Here is a 21194-nt window from a genome sequence, read left to right as displayed (position 1 = left end):
GGGCTGCGGAATCACTGGGTCAGGAGGCCCGTTGGCGCCGGCGTGAAACACTCCGGTGTTTCCACTGACGTCAACACTTAGCCGCAATGTTAGAGAATCCTAGCCTTGATTTTCCTTCCACAAAGCCACGTTGATTCTGCCTGCTTATATTATGATTTTCTAAATGTCTTGCTGCTACGGCTTTAATAATGGACATTAGCATTTTCCCAATGACAAAAGCTAGAGTAACTGGCCTATAGTTTCCTGCTTTTGGTCTCCCTCCTTTCTTGAATATTGGTGGTATATTTGTGGTTTTCCAATCTGCTTGGACTCTTTTAGAATTTAGGAATTTTGGAAGATTACAACCAATGTACCCACTATCTCTGCAACTACTTATCTTAAGACTCTCGGATGCAGGCCATCAGATCCAAAGGACTTGTCAGCTTTAGTCTGATTAGATTTTCTAGTATTTTTCCCCTAATAATCTGGGGCGGATTCTCCGACCCCCCGCCGGGCCAGAGAATCGCCGGGGGGCGGCATGAATCCCGCCCCTGCCGGCTGCCGAATTCTCCGGGACCAGGGTTTTGGCGGGGGCGGGAATCACGCCGCGCCGATCGGCGGCCGCTGGCAGCAGCCCCCCCCCACCCGGCGATTCTCCGGCCCGCGATGGGCCAAGCGGCCACCCGTTTTAGGCCGGTCCCACCAGCGTAAATTAGACCAGGTACTTACCGGCAGGCCCTGACTCTGCGGGCGGTCTCGGGGGGGGCGCGGGGGAGATCTGGCCCCGGGGGGTGCCCCCATGGTAGCCTGGCCCGCGATCGGGGCCCACCGATCCACGGGCGGGCCTGTGCCGTGGGGGCACTCTTTCCCTCCGCACTCGCTGCTGTGGACCTCCGCCACAGCCGATGCGGCGACGAACCCCCCGGCACATGCGCTGGGATGACGGCAGCATACGCTGGCTCTCCCGTGCACGCGCCAACTCGCGCCGGCCGGTGGAGGCCCTTCGGCGCCGGTTGGCACGGCGCCAAGCCCTTTGACGCCGGTTGGCATGGCGCCAACCCGGCCGGCGCCGGCCTAGCCCCTGAAGGTGCGGAGGATTCTGCACCTTCCGGCCGACCTGGCGCTGGAGTGGTTCACGCCACTCCTCGGTGCCGGGACCGCCCGCCCTGCCGGGCAGGGGAGAATCCCGCCCCAGGATCTTGTTTTAAATTCCTCTCTCTTTTGTTCATTGATTTTTAAAATCATTCCTGGGATATATCTATATAATCCATGGAATCCCTACAGTGCAGAAAGAGGCCATTCAGCCCATCAAGTCCACACCGATCCATGTCCCACCCTATCCCTGCAACCCCATCACCCAACCTTCACAATACTGGACACTAAGGGGCAATTTAGCACAACCAATCCACCTACCCCGTACATCTTTGGAATGTGGGAGGAAACTGGAGCATCCGGTGGAAAACCACGCAGACACGGGGATAATGTACAAACTCCACATAGATGGTGACCCAAGGCCAGAATTGAACCCGGGTCCCAGGTGCTGTGAGGCAGCAGTGCTAACCACTGTGCAACCATGCTGTCTTCTACAAATATTTCTACAAAGTCTCTGCCATTTTGGCGTTTCCCATTATCAATTCCCAGTCTCATCCTCTGAGCCAACACTCACTGTCACTGTTCTTTTCATTTTTATGGAAGTTTTTACATTTCTTGCTAGTTTTCTCTCCCACTCCAATGTCTCCCTTTTTAAAATTATCTTTTGTCGATTTCTTAAAAATTCCCAATCTTTTGGCCTACTGCCAATCTTAAGCATTGTACATTGTTGTAACTTCAAAGAGCCAAAGAAGTAGATTTTAAGGAGGAGAGAGAGATAGCAAGCTGGAGGTGTTTAGGGAGGGAATTCCAGCGTTTCAGGATATAATGAATGACTGCCAATGATGGGGCGAAGGAAGGAAAGGCCTTAGGAAAATGTAAGTCCTTGGAAGTTATGGAGATGGCAAGGGTTGCGTCCACGGAGAGATTTGAACATTGAACCATAGAATTCCTACAGTGCAGAAGGACGCCATTCGGCCCATCGAGTCTGCACCGACCCTCCGAAAAAGAGCACCCTACCGAGGCCCACTCCTCCTGCCCCCTATCTCCGTAACCCCACCTAACTTACACATCCTTGGACATGATGGGACAATTTAGCATGGCCAATCCACCTTAACTGCACATCTTTGGATTGAAGGATGAAAATTGTAAAGTTCTGCAATATAAAAACCACTTACCTTCATGTATGGGCAGCTATTGTTATAGGCCCTGAATCATTGTCCTACATTGGTACACAGAAGGAACTGATATTCAGGGTAAAACCTTGCTCGATTTTTCCGTCTCTAATTCCTGGGGCATTGAAGCAACCTGTAAGACCCTAACAAACCTGAACAGCATCAGTGATCAAACTGAGATCTTTGAGTTGGAGGCTTGACAACATGGGCCGGGATTCTCCCCTACCCGGCGGGGCGGGGTGTCCCGGCGGGATGGAGTGGCGGGAACCACTCCAGCGTCGGGCCGCCCCAAAGGTGCGGATTTCTCCGCACCTTTAGGGGCCAAGCCCTCACCTTGAGGGGCTAGGCCCACGCCGGAGTGGTTGGCGCGCCGCAGGTGGGTGGGCCCCGATCGTGGGCCAGGCCACCGTGGGGGCACCCCCCGGGGCCAGATCACCCCGCGCACCCCCCCCAGGACCCCGGAGCCCGCCCGCGCCGCCTAGTCCCGCCGGTAAGAGAGGTGGTTTGATTCTCGCCAGCGGGACAGGCATTCCAGCAGCGGGACTTCGGCCCATCGCCGAATATCCAGTGCCGGAGAATTCGGCAACCGGCGGGGGCGGGATTCACGCCAGCCTCCGGCGATTCACCGACCCGGCGGAGGGTCGGAGAATCCTGCCCATGATAAGTAATCATTGCATTCTTCTTCGGGTCCCCTGCTCGAAGGGAGGTAACAATAGCCAAGATCCCCACCACAGGTAGGGCAGGAGGCAGGTCCCGAATTCACCCCAGGAGGAACAGGGATCAAACCCAGTGCTTTTGGCACCAATCTGATCTGCACAGACCATCTAGCCTCCGAATTGCTGTGGCAACATACACTTTTGTGTGTTGTTTGCTGGAACTATGGAGAGCAATGGTAGAGGCTCCAATTTCTTTCCATCAGAAGGCTGACCAGGAATTTCTCCCACTCTTACCACCTACTGTTAGTGTGTGTTGGAAGGATTTACAAACTGATACTAAATCTGTTTGGCTGTAATATTCCTTGCCCATCATGTCCTGCAGTGGAACTTCAACCTGGAGTTTCTGACTTAGAGGCAGGGGTACTCCAATCTTTGCATTATTTGGGTAAAAATCATTATTCATTGTGTTGATGGGACCCATATTATTATAAATATTGAAAGTAACTGAAAAGATTGTCTCTTACCCATCCTCCTCGCCTCCTAAGCCATGTCACCAGTGTTTTCCGGACAAACTCTCCTAAGCAATCGACTATCGTGTGTACCATGGAGTGCTGCCCCTGCTTCACACAGTCAATGGCTAGTCCTCCAGCTACAGCATACAAGGCCACCACCTTCCCCCAGGTTATACCTACACAACAAAATACAGGAGCACTTAACATATAGAATCATAAAGAGTCAAGAGCATTCAATATATAGGTCCATAAAGGTACAGGAGAATATATAGAACCATGATTCTTTTTCCTGATTGATATCCACACATTATTTCCTTCAATGATTTTGAATTCTAGAATTGTACAGAACAGGGGGCCATTCTGCACATTATGTCTGTGTTGGCTCACTGAAAGAGTTTTCACCATTTCCCTGCCTTTTTCCCATAGCCTTTTCAATTAAATATGGAAGGTTCTGTGCCAAGCCATCACATAAATCAATGGTTTTGAACCCATTCTGTGCGTTGACAAACTTCTCGGAATTGTCACTCTCCTGGGAATCCCCTAAAATTGCATCCAGTTCTTTTTTTTATTAAATAAACATTTTATTGAGGTATTTTTGGTATTACAACAACAAAATAAACAATGTAAACAATGTACATGAATCTATAAACATAGTGCAAAAGCCGTCTCCCCCCTTCCAGGTCCCACCTTCATTAACCCCCTACTCTCAGCTAAACTAACCCCCCCCTCACCTTCTGCTGACGATTAATTTTCCGCAAAGAAGTCGACGAACGGTTGCCACCTCCGGGCGAACCCTAACATTGACCCTCTCAAGGCGAACTTGATTTTCTCCAGACAGAGAAAGCTAGCCATGTCCGATAGCCAGGTCTCTGACTTTGGGGGCTTTGAGTCCCTCCAAGCTAATAGTATCCGTCTCCGGGCTACCAGGGAAGCAAAGGCCAGAACGTTTGCTTCTTTCTCCTCCTGGATTCCCGGATCTTCCGACACCCCGATAATCGCCACCTCTGGACTCGGTACCACCCTTGATTTTAACACCGTGGACATGACATCTGCAAACCCCTGCCAAAATCCCCTAAGCTTCAGACATGTCCAGAACATGTGGACATGGTTCGCTGGTCCTACCGCACACTTTGCACACCTGTCTTCCACCCCAAAGAATCTGCTCATCCGGGCCACTGTCATGTGAGGCCGATGAACGACCTTGAATTGTATCAGGCTGAGCCTGTCACATGTTGTGGACGCGTTGACTTTACTCAACGCGTCTGCCCATAGACCATCCTCTATCTCTCCTCCCAGCTCCTCCCACTTGCGCTTCAGCTCCTCGGTCTGCGTCTCCTCTGACCCCATAAGTTCCTTGTAAATGTCGGAGACGCTCCCTTCTCATACCCACCCTCTGGAAACTACCCTGTCCTGAATCCCCTTTGGTGGTAAGAATGGGAAGGTTGACACCTGTCTACGCAGGAAGTCCCGCACCTGTAGGTACCTGAATTTGTTTCCCCGCGCCAACACAAACTTCTCCTCCAGCGCCCTCATGCTCGGAAAGCTCCCCTCTATAAACATATCCCCCATCCTCTCAATCCCTGCTCTCCGCCATATCCTGAACCCCCCATCCATACTTCCCGGGGCAAACCGGTGATTATTACAGATTGGGGACCAGACCGATGCTCCATCTGCTCCCACATGTCTCCTCCACAAGCCCCAGACTCTCAGGGCCGCCACCACCATGGGGCTGGTGGAGTACCGTGCCAGCGGGAACGGCAGAGGCGCAGTTACCAACGCCCCCAGACTCGTGCCCTTGCATGAAGCCGCCTCCATACGCTCCCATGCTGACTCTCCCCCCACTTCCTGATCATGGCTATATTCGCTGCCCAGTAATAGTTACTAACATTTGGCAGCGCCTACCCGCCCTTTCCCCGACTCCACTCAAGCATTACCTAATTGCATCCCGTTCTGGGGCGAAATTCTCCGGAAACGGCGCAATGTCCGCCGACTGGCGCCCAAAACGGCGCATCTTTGGGGGCCGAGCCCCAACATTGATGGCTAGGCCGACGCCGGAGGGATTTCCGCCCCGCCAGCTGGCGGAAACGGCCTTTGTTGCCCCGCCAGCTGGCGCGGAAATGACATCTCCAGGCGGCGCATGCGCGGGAGCGTCAGCAGCCGCTGACAGTTTCCCACGCATGCGCAGTGGAGGGAGTCTCTTCCACCTCCGCCATGGTGGAGACCGTGGCGGAGGCGGAAGGGAAAGAGTGCCCCCATGGCACAGGCCCGCCCGCGGATTGGTGGGCCCCGATCGCGGGCCAGGCCACCGTGGGGTCACCCCCCAGGGCCAGATCACCCCGCGCCCCCCCCAGGACCCCGGAGCCCGCCCGCGCCGCCTTGTCCCCCCGGTAAGGTAGGTGATTTAATTTATGCCGGCGGGACAGGCAATTTATCGGCGGGACTTCAGCCCATCCGTGCCGGAGAATCGAGCGGGGGGGCCCGCCAACCGGCGCGATTCCCGCCCCGCCGAATATCCAGTGCTGGAGACTTCGGCAACCGGCGGGGGCGGGATTCACGCCAGCCCCCGATGATTCTCCGACCCGGCGGGGGGTCGGAGAATGTCGCCCCTGATCACCACACATTAGGAAGGATGTGAAGGTCCTCAAGGGGTTGAAGGGGAGATTTACTAAAATGGTTTCAAGGATGAGAAGACTTAGCTACAAGTTTAGGTTTGAAAAGGTTGGGCAGCACGGTGGCACAGTGGTTAGAACTGCTGCCTCAAAGCACAGGGACCCAGGTTCGATTCCGACCTCGGGTGACCGTGTGTGTGGTATTTGCTCTGGTTTCCTCCTACAGTCCAAAGATGTGCAGGTTAGGTGGATTGGCCATGATAAATTGCCCCTTAGTGTCCAATGGCTAGGTGAGGTTATAGGGAAAGGGATTGGGCCTAGGTAGGGTGCTCTTTTGGAGCATCAGTGCAGACTTGATGGACTGAATGGCCACCTTCTGCACTGTACCGATTCTAGTATTCTATGAAGCTGGGCTTGTTCTTGGACCAAAGAATATTGAGGGGAGATTTGACAGGATTACGATGTAGATAAGAAGAAATAAACTATTTCAATTAGTTAATGGTACAATGACGAGGGACACAGATGTAAGATTTTCAGCAAGAAATATGGTTGGGGGGTGCGGGGAGGAATGTGAAGAATAATTATTTTATGCAGCGAATGTTAATCCCCTGGAATACGCTCCCTACACGATTTTAAAAAGAAAGTGCAATTTGAAGGAAAGAAACTTTGGGAATAGAGTCGGTGAATGGGCATGGGGGACTGCTGAGCCATAATGTCGCTGTGACTTGGCCTCGCTTCACAATGACTCTGTTTAACTTGGTACTGAGCTGATTTTAAATTTAGAATCATAGAACCATAGAATTCCTGCAGTGCAGAAGGAGGCACATTCGGCCCATCAAGTCTGCACTGACCCCCTGAAAGAGCACTCTACCTAGTGCCCATTCCCCTGTCCTCGCCCCGTAACCCCATAACCTCACCTAACCAGCTCATGTTTGGACACTAACGGCAGTTTAGCATGGCCAGTCAAGCTAGCCCGCACATCTTTGGACTGTGGGAGGAAACGGGAGCACCCGGAGGAAACCCACGCAGACACTGGGAGAAAGTGCAAACTCCACACAGACAGTCACCTGAGGCTGGAATTAAACCCGAGTCCATGGCGCTGTGAGGCAGCAGTGCTAACCACTGTGCCATCGTGCTGCCCTTGAGATTGAAGGAGCAATTTCAACACTGGAGCTGAAGCTGCAGCATTTGGTTTTGTGTGAATGTTAAAGCTGCTGTGTGTATGCTTCAGATGCTTCTCAATGGAAACCTTCCAAAAAGCTGAAGAGCTCTTGAAATCCAGTTTCACAAAGCAGAATTCAAAAAGTGGGAGGGTGACATTGTTCCTCTGCTGGAAGCCTTGGTTTGAGTGTGATAGTTCTCACTTACTGGGTGGATGTGGATAAACCATGAGCCATCTGGGTGGAAAACATGCCTGAGATTCCTGGCCAGCAACCGTCCTCTCTAAAGATTATCAGCGCGTTTCAGTCAAAAAGCGAACATCTCGGACTAATCTGGAAGTTATTCAGTTTGTGACTATGCCCCTCGAGATCTTGTTCTTCAATTCAGCTCCTAAGTTTTCTCTAGGACCTCTTGTTTACTCTTTCCCAAGTCATTTGTTCGACCTGCGCCACAATAACTGTGTCCTCCCCTTCTCTCTACCAGAGTATCCTTCTTTATTCAAAGAATGGTGGTAATGTCCACTCACTATCAAATGGAGTAGATGAAAGAAAAAAATATACATATTTTTTGGTGCTTTTCAACACCACTGGACATCTCAAAATGCTTTACCGACAACTAAGTATTTTTGAAGCGTAGTCACTGCTGTAGGAAGCACAATTGCTTTGGCCTCAGCAAAATCCCACAGCAATGCATAAATGACGGAATAATCTCTTCTTTACAGATACCTATTGGCTAGGACACCTTGGTTAACTCCCCTGCTCTTCAGAATAGTGCCATGGAATTGTTTATACCCACCCAAGCAAGTGGATGGGGCCTCGGTTTAAAGCTCATCCGAAAGACGACACCTCCGACAGCGCCATGCTCTCAGTACTGCACTGGAGTGTCAGTCTGGCTTTCCATGAGAAAACTGCAGTGATCTCAGCACAGGAATGTTAAGTTGGGTACCAAGGGAATTACGGGTCATGGAGATAGTGTGGGATGGTGGAAAACAGCCTTGGAAACCTTGCTGCATGGCAGAGCAGTCTCGAAGGGCCAAGTGGCCGACTACACCTTCTAATTCTCACACTCTTATAAGAGGGGTTCACAATGGATGTGGTCCCACAGGACTCTGGGCTTGTAAGTGGCCATCCCAGATGGCTACATCCCGTCCTTTTGATCCTGAACGCGAAGCGTGGTGGATCATACTGTTGATCCTCATCCGTCCTTGGTGTGCCGGTTACCCTTGGTCAAGGACAGGTTCTACACTACTCTATCCTATGTTTTTGGAGCATTTACCTAATTTTATCAACACATCATAAATTCATAAACTCTAAGGGGCCACTATAAAACATTTAATCATTACACATTTAACTTATTTACACAAGGGCACCTCTAACTATCATTACCTAAGCTACTCTCATGCTGCTGGCAAATATCACAAAGGAACTTATGTACAACACAAAAATTTTAAAGAAATAAACAGCATTATCACATCTCTACTTAATCTATTACAGTCATAGAAGAAGTACAATATTTTTATTTTGTCAGTGAAAAAGGTTTAAAAGGTTTGTGGGGTTTGTTGGATTCCAAGGAAAGGGGCTAGGAGTGTGTATATCGTGGAGCAGGAGGCTCTCCTTCGTCATTTGCGGAATCTAAATGTCTGAACGACACTGCAGAGTATTGCTTCTACTGTATAGGAAAGGGAATACCATTTTACAATGTTTTCGCACCATGTGGTGGTATCAGTGTTTATTTTCATGTGAGGTGTGGTGTCCGGGCTAGGGGTCTCATATTGTATGGTCATGTCGAGGCCGGTGTGGTGTGGGGTACAGAGGCTTGTAACGCGCGCAGTTGTAGGAGTCCAACGATGATCACAATGTAGGCCATCAGTCCTCTCTTCATCTTGTCTTCTGTTCTTCGTATATTCATGGGGGTGCAAGCATAATATCTGTTATTATCGTTGGTTAACATCTCATTTTGTTTGTCTTTCTCTCCTTAACTTCAATTACCCATCAAAATCGTCACCATATGTGACTCCCTCATTTTTCTTTTGAAATACCATTTTGGAGAGACAAGAAACGCAAATGTTTCAAGTACCGAGACTCTCGCAGCTTGTGGTCAATGCTTGGAGTGGGTGGACAATTTCTTCTGCCAGTCTTTCTTAACTCAAAGCCATGGGAGGTTGAGGCTTCTCTTAACCAGCCGAATTTCGGGGCAGCCAGTTTTATATATTTGTTAGCCGCAATCACATTTGGCCTGGGGTGTAACTAGCATATGGAGTCGGTGTAGTGTGACCGAAGAAGAGAGGAAGGAGGAGAGAAACAAAAATGAAGTGGCATTGCTGAGGTGTCTCTGCCATGAGAAGTGGCGGGAAAGCGCTCACAGTTTGCATGGGGAAGCTGGGACCGTGTAGCTGCTGTGGGTGGTGTTCTCTTTCATATCTGGGGGCTAGAATCATAGAATCATAGAAGTTTACAGCATGGAAACAGGCCCTTCGGCCCAACCAGTCCATGCCGCCCAGTTTTTACCATTAAGCTAGTCCCAGTTGCCCACACTTGGCCCATAACCCTCTATACCCATCTTACCCATGTAACTATCTAAATGCTTTTTGAAAGACACAATTGTACCCGCCTCTACTACTACCTCTGGCAGCCCATTCCAGACACTCACTACCCTCTGAGTGAAGAAATTGCCCCTCTGGGCCCTTCTGAATCTCTCCCCTCTCACCTTAAACCTATGCCCTCTAGTTTTAGACTCCCCTACCTTTGGGAAAAGATGTTGACTATCTACCTTATCTATGCCCCTCATTATTTTATAGACCTCTATAAGATCACCCCTAAGCCTCCTACGCTCCAGGGAAAAAAGTCCCAGTCTATCCAGCCTCTCCTTATAACTCAAACCATCAAGTCCCGGCAACATCCTAGTAAATCTTTTCTGCACTCTTTCTAGTTTAATAATATCCTTTCTATAATAGGGTGACCAGAACTGCACACAGTATTCCAAGTGTGGCCGTACCAATGTCTTGTACAACTTCAACAAGACGTCCCAACTCCTGTATTCAATGTTCTGACCAATGAAACCAAGCATGCCGAATGCCTTCTTTACCACCCTGTCCACCTGCGACTCCACCTTCAAGGAGCTATGAACCTGTACTCCTAGATCTCTTTGTTCTATAACTCTCCCCAACGCCATACCATTAACTGAGTAGGTCCTGGCCTGATTCGATCTGCCAAAATGCATCACCTCACATTTATCTAAATTAAACTCCATCTGCCATTCGTCGGCCCACTGGCCTAATTGATCAAGATCCCGTTGCAATCCTAGATAACCTTCTTCACTATCCACTGTGCCACCAATCTTGGTGTCATCTGCAAACTTACTAACCATGCCTCCTAAATTCTCATCCAAATCATTAATATAAATCAAAAATAACAGTGGACCCAGCACCGATCCCTGAGGCACACCACTGGTCACAGGCCTCCAGTTTGAAAAACAATCCTCTACAACCACCCTCTGCCTTCTGTCGTCCAGCCAATTTTGAATCCAATTGACAACCTCACCCTGGATCCCGTGAGCTTTAACCTTCTGCAACAGCCTACCATGCGGTACCTTGTCAAAGGCTTTGCTAAAGTCCATGTAGACAACATCTACTGCACTGCCCTCATCTACCTTCTTGGTCACTCCCTCAAAAAACTCAATGAAATTTGTGAGACATGATTTTCCACGCACAAAGCCATGCTGACTGCCCCGAATCAGTCCTTGCCTTTCTAAATGCTTGTAGATCCTGTCTCTCAGAATACCTTCTAGCAACTTACCTACTACAGACGTTAGGCTCACCGGTCTGTAGTTCCCAGGCTTTTCCCTGCTGCCCTTCTTAAACAAGGGCACAACATTCGCCACTCTCCAATCTTCAGGCACCTCACCTGTGGCTACCGATGATTCAAATATCTCGGTTAGGGGACCCGCAATTTCCTCCCTAGCCTCCCACAACATCCTGGGATACATTTCATCAGGTCCCGGGGATTTATCTACCTTGATGCGCTTTAAGACTTCCAGCACCTCCTTCTCTGTAATATGCACACTTCTCAAGACATCACTATTTATTTCCCTTAGTTTCCTAACATCCATGCCTTTCTCCACCGTGAATACCGATGAGAAATATTCATTCAGGATCTCACCCAACTCTTGTGGCTCTGCACATAGATGTCCTTGTTGATCCTTAAGAGGCCCGACTCTGTCCCGAGTTACTCTTTTCCCCTTTATGTATCTGTAGAATCTCTTTGGATTCTCCCTTGCATTATTTGCCAAAGCAATTTCATGTCCCCTTTTTGCCCTCCTGATTTCCCTCTTAACTCTATTTCGACAATCTCTATACTCTTCAAGGGATCTACTTGATCCCAGTTGCTTATGTACGTCATATGCCTCCTTCTTCTTTTTGACCAGAGTCTCAATATCTCGAGTCATCCAGGGTTCCCTACTTCTACCAGCCTTGCCCTTCACTCTAAAGGGAATGTGCTTACCCTGCACCCTGGTTAACACATTTTTAAAAGCCTCCCATTTACCAGCCGTCCCTTTGCCTGCCAATAGTCTCCCCCAATCTACCTCTGCAAGTTCCTGTCTGATACCATCAAAATTGGCCTTGCCCCAATTAAGAATTTTAACTCTTGGGCCAGACCTATCATTCTCCATAGCTATCTTAAAACTAATGGAATTATGGTCACTTGTCCCAAAGTGATCCCTCACTAGCACTTCTGTCACTTGCCCTTCCTTATTTCCCAAGACGAGGTCAAGTTTTGCCCCCTCTCTAGTCGGTCCATCCACATACTGAATGAGAAATTCCTCCTGAATACACTCAACAAATTTCCCTCCATCCAAGCCCCTAATGCTATGGCTGTCCCAGTCAATGTTGGGAAAGTTAAAGTCCCCTACTACTACCACCCTATTATTCTTGCAGCTATCTGTAATCTTCTTACATATTTGCTCCTCAATTTCCCGCTGACTATTTGGGGGCCTGTAGTACAGTCCTACCAAGGTGATCTCTCCCTTCTTATTTTTCAGTTCTACCCATATAGACTCAGTGGGCGAACCCTCGGATATATCCCCTCTAAGTACTGCCGTGATGTTCTCCCTAATCAAAAATGCCATTCCCCCTCCTCTCTTACCTCCTGTTCTATCCTTTCTATAGCATCTGTACCCCGGAACATTGAGCTGCCAGTCCTGCCCCTCCCTTAGCCATGTTTCAGTCATAGCTATAATATCCCAGTCCCATGTGCCCGTCCATGCCCTGAGTTCATCCGCTTTGCCCGTCAGGCCCCTTGCATTGAAATAAATGCAGTTTAGTGTAGACCTTCCTTGCTCTCTGCCCTGCTTTCTCTGGTCATGCTTTACACACTCTCCCTTCCTGCCTTTTGTTTCTGTCCCCACTGACTTCCTACATCGGTTCCCATCCCCCTGGCACATTAGTTTAAACCCTCCCCAACTGCACTAGCAAACACCCCCCCGAGAACATTGGTTCCGGTCCCACCCAGATGCAGACCGTCCGATTTGTACAGGTCCCACCTCCCCCAGAATCGGTCCCAATGTCCCAGGAATTTGAAACCCTCCCTCTTGCACCATCTCTCAAGCCACGTATTCATCCTAGCTATCCTGTCATTCCTACTCTGACTATCACGTGGCACTGGTAGCAATCCTGAGATTACTACCTTTGAGGTCCTACTTTTTAGTTTAACTCCTAACTCCCTAAATTCAGCTTGTAGGACCTCATCCCGTTTTTTACCTATATCGTTGGTGCCTATATGCACCACGACAGCTGGCTGTTCACCCTCCCCCTCCAGAATGCCCTGCAGCCGCTCCGAGACATCCTTGACCCTTGCACCAGGGAGGCAACATACCAACCTGGATTCTCGTTTGCGTCCGCAGAAACGCCTGTCTATTCCCCTTACAATTGAATCCCCTATCACTATAGCTCTGCCACTCTTTTTCCCGCCCTTCTGTGCAGCAGAGCCAGCCACGGTGCCATGAACCTGGCTGCTGCCACCTTCCCCTGGTGAGCCATCTCCCCCAACAGTTTCCAAAACGGTAAATCTGTTTTGGAGGGAGATGACCGCAGGGGATCCCTGCACTGCCTTCCTACTCTTCCTCTGTCTGTTGGTCACCCTTTCCCTATCTGCCTCAGTAATTTTAATCTGCGGTGTGACCAACTCACTGAATGTGCTATCCACAACTTCCTCAGCATCGCGGATGCTCCAAAGTGAGTCCATCCGCAGCTCCAGAGCCGTCAAGCGGTCTAACAGGAGCTGCAGTTGGACACACTTCTTGCAGATGAAGGAGTCAGGGACACCAGAAGGGTCCCTGACTTGCCACATCTCACAAGAGGAGCATGACACGGGTCTGAGCTCTCCTGCCATGACTTAAACCTGAAGTTAAATTTGAACTACACTACGCAGCTAAGAGAAAGTCAAAGAGAGAGAAATCACTTACCAGTTACAAGCCAATCACTTACCTGCTGGCTGTGATGTAATTGCTCCAGAGACTCCCTCACAGCTCTGCTTCTCTGCACCTCCTTCAGGTGAGCACCAAATTCCCTTAACTAGTTAATTCCCTTAACTAGTCTAGCTAGTGGTGGGGGTCTCCTGCAATCTCGGGTGAAGTGTCCTGACTGCCCACAGTTGTAACATGACACCCGGGGCACATAAGGTGGAGCAGGCTCTCTGATGTATTGCTCCCTTGGGTATGGTTCCCGGGGATGTTGAACTTCTCCTCTACCCTCGTTTATCCATTCGGGTCCCTGGTTAGTCCTGACTGGGTGCATATTTGCTTCTATTTGTTCCTGATCTGCCTTCCTGTGTAGGGATTGTTCCCAAGCTCTGGAGAGTCTCTTTAATATCCACACTTCATAGTGTGCGTGGTATGCGGGGTCGTAATTCACACAAGCCTTTTGACCTGCTTCTGTGGCGTGGGAGACTAAAGTGCGGGCCATTTAGTTGTCTCGTCGTTATCTAAGTGTGCGCAGTTCAAATCCCCAAATACTGCTTTAAAATGGATCCAAAGGCGACCTGCAAATGCGGTCGGATGCTCTCCCTTCTTTTGCCTACACTGGTTTAAACCTTCTACTAAGTCTTCCTTGTTGTACCCGATCACATCTAAAATGGTCATTTTCATCTCCTGTAGGGTTCCTCCTCCTACATTCTGTGGTTCTGGTAAAGCTGAGCTAACGGATGGGTCAAGGCTCATGACTATAAGCTTAACTTCCTCACTTTCGTCCAGACCGTACATAACTGTTTGCTGTCGTACTCTCTCAAAGAAATTATGCGGGTCTGCTGTGGGTTCGAATGATTCAATTTTGGTGCAGGCATCTCTCAATTGGGTGATGGTTAGTGGGGTGGTGTAAATGAAATTGGGCTCCTCGCGATCCTGTGACGTGCACTGTGTGGTGACTGAATTCATGGGGGTCTGTGCTACCTGTGCAGTCGGTGATGCGGGTGCTTTCCTTTTCGGGGCCTGGGGGGCTCTATTCTTATTCTCAGTGTCTTCTACATATCTATGGGCATTGAGTGCCTGCCAATCGGGGCCATTTCCCTGATCTAAATTCGGTCCAAAGGTGTCGCTGAATCCGTTTTGCACCGAGAGCAGTGACTGCAACTTCTCTATTTGTCGTTTACATTTGGCGTGATCTATTGACCTCTGTCTTTGTTCCGTTGTGGAACTATGGAGTGCTCGTAAAGCTGCCTTCAAATCTGCGCATTGTTTCTTGAACTGTTCTACCTGTTGTTCCGTCTCTTCTCTTACCAAAACTGCGCATTGTGTATCTTGGTATGCGTTATCATATTGTGTCTGAAAGCTGCTTAGGTGAACTATACAAGATTGGTGTGCCCGTTTGACATCAGCCATCTCCTTGTCTTTAGCTGCTAGCTGCTCTCGGAGTTGCTCATTAACTTTCTTACATTCACTAACATTTCCCTCACTCTTCTTTCTCTACAAGCTGTCTGCTAAGCGGCCTCACAACCTCCTCTGTGCCTCGCAATTGTGCCAGACACGATTGCCATCGACTTACAAACTTTTCCTACATTCTTTTTATGGATCTCGGTTAGGTTGTCCCACCAGGTTTGTCCTATATTACCTGGACCGGACTCTTCATTTGAACAAAACTCGGACCAAAGGGGCCATCCTTTCCCCTTCAAGTACTTTCTCAATTCCTCTTCTCACATGGGGCACTGCTCTGCTCTACTGGTCGTTGTGACCTCGGGTTCTTAGTGCTAGGGGCTTAGACTTAGTGCTAGGGGCTTAGACGGGGCAGATTTTGTAAGGAGCATCCAGGAGGGCTTCTTAAAACAATATGTAGACAGTCCAACTTGGGAAGGGGCTGTACTGGACCTGGTATTGGGGAATGAGCCCGGCCAGGTGGTAGCAGTTTCAGTAGGGGAGCATTTCGGGAACAGTGACCACAATTCAGTAAGTTTTAAAGTGCTGGTGGACAAGGATAAGAGTGGTCCTAGGGTGAATGTGCTAAATTGGGGGAAGGCTAATTATAACACTATTAGGCGGGAACTGAAGAATCTAGATTGGGGGCGGATGTTTGAGGGTAAATCAACATCTGACATGTGGGGGGCTTTCAAGTGTCAGTTGAAAGGAATTCAGGACCGGCATGTTCCTGTGAGGAAGAAGGATAAATACGGCAAATTTCGGGAACCTTGGATAATGAGAGATATTGTAGGTCTCGTCAAAAAGAAAAAAGAGGCATTTGACAGGGCTAGAAGGCTGGGAACAGACGAAGCCTGTGTGGAATATAAGGAAAGTAGGAAGGAACTTAAGCAAGGAGTCAGGAGGGCTTGAAGGGGTCACAAAAGTCATTGGCAAATAGGGTTAAGGAAAATCCCAAGGCTTTTTACACGAACGTAAAATGCAAGAGGGTAGCCAGGGAAAGGGTTGGCCCACTGAGGGATAGGCAAGGGAACCTATGTGTGGAGGAAATGGGTGAGGTACTAAATGAATACTTTGCATCAGTATTCACCAAAGAGAAGGAATTGGTGGATGTTGAGTCTGGAGAAGGGTGTGTAGATAGCCTGGGTCACATTGAGATCCAAAAAGTCGAGGTGTTGGGCGTCTTAAAAAATATTAAGGTAGAAAAGTCCCCAGGGCCTGATGGGATCTACCCCAGAATACTGAAGGACGCTACAGAGGAAATTGCTGAGACCTTGACAGAAATCTTTGGATCCTCACTGTCTTCAGGTGATGTCACGGAGGACTGGAGAATAGCCAATGTTGTTCCTTTGTTTAAGAAGGGTAGCAAGGATAATCCAGGGAACTACAGGCCGGTGAGCCTTACATCAGTGGTAGGGAAATTACTGGAGAGAATTCTTCGAGACAGGATCTACTCCCATTTGGAAGCAAATGGACGTATTAGTGAGAGGATGCATGGTTTTGTGAAGGGGAGGTCGTGTCTCACTAACTTGATAGAGTTTTTGGAAGAGGTCACAAAGATGATTGATGCAGGTAGGGCAGTGGATGTTGTCTATATGGAATTCAGTAAGGCCTTTGACAAGGTGCCTCATGGTAGACTGGTACAAAAGGTGAAGTCACACGGGATCAGGGGTGAGCTGGCAAGGTGGATACAGAACTGACTAGGTCATAGAAGGCAGAGAGTAGCAATGGAAGGGTGCTTTTCTAATTAGAGGGTTGTGACTAGTGGTGTTCCGCAGGGATCAGTGCTGCGACCTTTGCTGTTCGTCGTATATATAAATGGTTTGGAGGAAAATGTAACTGGTCTGATTAGTAAGTTTGCAGACGACACAAAGTTGGTGGAATTGCGGATAGCAATGAGGACTGTCAGAGAATACAACAGGATTTAGATCGTTTGGAGACTTAGGCGGAGAGATGGCAGATGGGGTTTAATCCAGACAAATGTGAGGTAATGCATTTTGGAAGGTCTAATGCAGGTAGGGAATATACAGTGAATGATAGAACCCTCAAGAGTATTGAAAGTCAGAGAGATCTAGGTGTACAGGTCCACAGGTCTCTGAAATGGGCAACACATGTGGAGAAGGTAGTCAAGAAGGTATACGGCATGCTTGCCTTCATTGGCCGGGGCACTGAGTAAAAGAATTGGCAAGTCATGTTGCAGCTGTATAGAACCTTAGTTAGGCCACACTTGGAGTATAGTGTTCAATCCTGGTCGCCACACCACCAGAAGGATGTGGAGGCTTTAGAGAGGGTGCAGAAGAGATTTACCAGGATGTTGCCTGGTATGGAGGGCATTAGCTATGAGGAGCGGTTGAATAAACTTGGTTTGTTCTCACTGGAACGACGGAAGTTGAGGGGCAACCTGATAGAGGTCTACAAAATTATGAGGGGCATAGACAGAGTGGATAGTCAGAGGCTTTTCTCCAGGGTAGAGGGGTCAATTACTAGGGGGCATAGATTTAAGGTGCGAAGGCCAAGTTTTAGAGTAGATGTACGAGGCAAGTTTTTTACAGGTAGTGGGTGTCTGGAACTCGCTGCTGGAGGAGGTGGTGGAAGCAGGGACAATAGTGACATTTAAGGGGCACCTTGACAAATACATGAATAGGATGGGAATAGAGGGATGCGGACCCAGGAAGTGTAGAAGATTGTAGTTTAGTCGGGCAGCATGGTCGGCACGGGCTTGGAGGGCCGAAGGGCCTGTTCCTGTGCTGTACTTTTCTTTGTTCTTTGTTTGTTCCTGCGGATTCATCAGGCGTTCCATTGCCTTTGCTGCCATTGTTATTAGTATTTCTTTTCCTACCATAATCTCTGTTTCTCTACCGTAAATTTGAGACATGGGGAATAAGGAGGCGATTCGAACAGTTGGTGTGGCCTAAGCTATTTTCCGGTTCACAATACTCCCGATAGTTTTATGCAACAAAATGTAACGGGTTTACCTTATATCCCTGTTAGTATGCATGCAAGTTGATACACACTTCCGAATCTTGGAGATTTGATCGATACGAGCCTTACACTTGTGGTTTCTTTCACTTTTCTCAATTGGGTTTCTAATTCAACGTTTTGTGGGTTCTCTCGGAGTGACAAAATCACTTCTAGGTCGAGTCCTGTCAAGAGTTCGCCAATAATGTTGCCAATCGGCACCGGAGTAATGTTGCCAATTAATAATGATGCTCTTTTTAGTGAGTGGAATACTATCCCACCAGCGTCACCAATAATGTTGCCAAATTAACTAGATATGGTAGTTATTAATGATAATATTGCTTTTCAGAGTCGCCAGGTATCAAATGATACCACCACAAGACTTTACCGGATATCGATCAAAGGACCACACAACCAGTTAGTCAGTTCAAGTTCAAAGATGGTTTATTTACACACAAGGATTACTTCGACATGCAACACAAAACACGACAAGTTAAACCACACCTAACAACTACAATAACCTATACTTAACTTCAGGGCAAACGGCTTTATGCAGATGGGCAAGGCCTTTGTCCGGATCTTGCGTGGCTGGGTGGAAGAAGTGGCTCTGTTTCTGCTGGGCTCAACCGTCTGATAGCGATCGTTGGTCTTGAACTTGTCTTTCTGGTCGTTATGCTGCACTTGGGTTGGCATAGGCCGGATCCAAGACAGAAATCATGGCCGCATTGTCTTTTAACTGGCTTGCGTTTTCCCCGCCCCTTTTGTGGGCAGTTTCTGGGTCACTGTCAATCAATTCCTCAGGGCTCCACCCTCTGATTGGTCACATCCAATCAGAGGCTGCCACATCACTTTTGGGGTGGGCATCAGTGGTCAATCTTGGGAGGGCTCCGAGCAGGACCTCGGTGCCGCCTAGTCTGGAAGATGATGCGATGGACCTGATGGTCCCATTGTTATTTTAATCGCCTTGAATTGCCCATTTTCAGGTGTGAATTCCTGCATACCTCTGGGCTGCTGTTTGCAAAGATACAAGCTGCAGCTTGTCTGTGTTCCAAACCTGGCCATAATTTCAATCATTCTTTGCAGGTGGCCCATATTTCCCGGGACCCTTTGTAAGTAGCCATCCCAGATGGCTACATCCCCTCAAATGGGCAAGCAGCCTATAGTCACCTGCACTATGGCGACTTTACTTATTGTGTTGCAGTGTCTTATATTGTACGGTTATTGTGTGATATTGTGGGGTTATGGTGTGTTTCAGTTTATTAGTGTTATTTATAGCACAGAATCAAGGAATGGTTACAGCATAAGAGGCCATTTGGCCCGCTGTGTCTCTGCCAGCTCTGTACAATGGCAACTTACCCTTTCCCCGTGGTCCTGAAAATCTCCTCTTCAGATATTATCGAATTTCCTTTGGAAAGTCACGATTGAATCAGCCTCCCAACTTTCAAGCAGAAACAGATGTGGAGGAAATGTTCCATTCCTCAATTATAAGAGAGTGCCGAGGATTGCCAAATGTAGTCGGATGTATTCCTGCACGTTTCATCACATGACCTCCAATCCCCATGCTCTTGCCATTGTTTGCCCAACATGTCCATCACCATGGTGCCCTGCCTACTCACACCAATAGATTTCAACAATGTTATCTGATTGGATGATTCTTGACTATCAGTCAAACTGCCTTTTGCTACTTCTCCAATATTTTGATATTGAATAAAAAAAGAATAAGAATTTACAGAGTATAATTTAATGTCGCTGATTTTTCTCCTGCATTAGCTCACAACAATGTTCTAGAAATTAATCTTCAATTGCTGGAGACTAGAGGTCAGTCCTGAAGGGGTGGCAACCATAACAACATGGCACCGTTGTGTTGAGTAAGTCCCATTGAGAGCCTTCAACCCAATGGCAATGAGCCATGCGTGTTCTCAACTTCCACCTCTCAACTGCTTTCTATTGTTTGTTCAATGAGTTAAAACATGGGCCTGGACTTTTGCCACGATGGAAAGGTTATCTGCCATGGCGGGAAATCCGAAGTCCCAGGCCTGAACTCAAAATTTGCCACCTTCACAGGGGTGGAACTGGCGTTGGGCCAGGGTTCCAGAAACAGCTGGCCACTTAAATCACCAGGTTCCTCCAGCGGCTTTAGATTTTTGCACCAGGCCACCTCCACACTCATTCTGGGGGTCACCATCCCAGACTCCTATTTCAGCAACCCGGGACGTCCCCTGACTCTGTGTACCCCGACTCATGGCTGAAAATCTGGGCCACAGGTTTTCACACAACTTGCTGGATCAAATTCTACCACCGGATCCTGTGACTGTTACTCCTTGGTTTCTGGCCTGTTTCGGGCAGGTCCACAATAGATTTAGATATTTTTCATTCATTCATTGGAGTCATATTCTTCCCAGAAGGTTGACGGCCATAGATTTCCACCTCGGTCTGGGCTATGCTGCCCTAACACATTCCACTTCAACTGTATCCAGCCCATTGTATCCATCATCCATTTTCTCCTCTACATCCCTCTCCCACCCTGTTGAATAGCCTCTCCAGCATGAGCCTTACTTTCCAATTGTTGGGACAGAAATCAAGATAGTCAAAAGTTTGAATCCTTCATGTTAGAGCAAGAATGTAATGACGGAGGAGCCCAGCACATCAGTGCAAAATAAGAAACAAACTGTTTAAAGGAGAAGTGACCCTACCTGAAGTGACCCTACCTTTGTCTGGTAAAGCTGGCAAGTTGGTCATTTTTCTTAGAGATACAGGGTCAGCCCAATGTGCTAGTAAGTGACATGAATTCTTTCCAGAATGCTCATTGGATAAAAACATATTTTTACAGGGTGTTGATAGAAATTGCTTACCCATTGCATTCTGTAAAATTAATTTAAAGCATGATTTAAGCACTTGTTCTGTTGTTGTTGGGGTTGTGTTGATGTTGGAGATGACATTTTTCTATTAGTAAATGACCTGGTTGGATTTAAGGTATTGCCCTCTCCAATAGTTTCAGAAAAGCCCACTGAAGCTGTTAAAATTGAAAATGTACAAGAGGTGATGTACAAAAATAGCTGATTTTCTGTCACCCTGCTGTGACAACTACTGTTTCAACTAAAGATGTGTCCATTGAGTCAGAAGCTCAAACTGCTGATGTTAAAAGGACATTGGTGA

The 21194-nt window shown here is 48.3% G+C and overlaps 1 protein-coding gene across 2 annotated transcripts in view; it reads right to left on the bottom strand.

The window, feature by feature from the left end:
• boka (BCL2 family apoptosis regulator BOK a) overlaps positions 1-21194 on the bottom strand; it is a 123323-nt gene that overhangs the window by 12899 nt on the left and 89230 nt on the right. For both annotated transcript variants that reach the window (XM_072474931.1, XM_072474932.1), the window contains exon 4: positions 3424-3587. In XM_072474931.1, coding sequence (XP_072331032.1) covers positions 3424-3587 — 164 coding nt within the window. The remainder of the gene's footprint in view (positions 1-3423; positions 3588-21194) is intronic.

Source organism: Scyliorhinus torazame, chromosome 14 (assembly GCF_047496885.1).
Source record: "Scyliorhinus torazame isolate Kashiwa2021f chromosome 14, sScyTor2.1, whole genome shotgun sequence".
NCBI lineage: Eukaryota > Metazoa > Chordata > Chondrichthyes > Carcharhiniformes > Scyliorhinidae > Scyliorhinus > Scyliorhinus torazame.
This window is presented reverse-complemented; position numbering and strand designations above follow the sequence as displayed.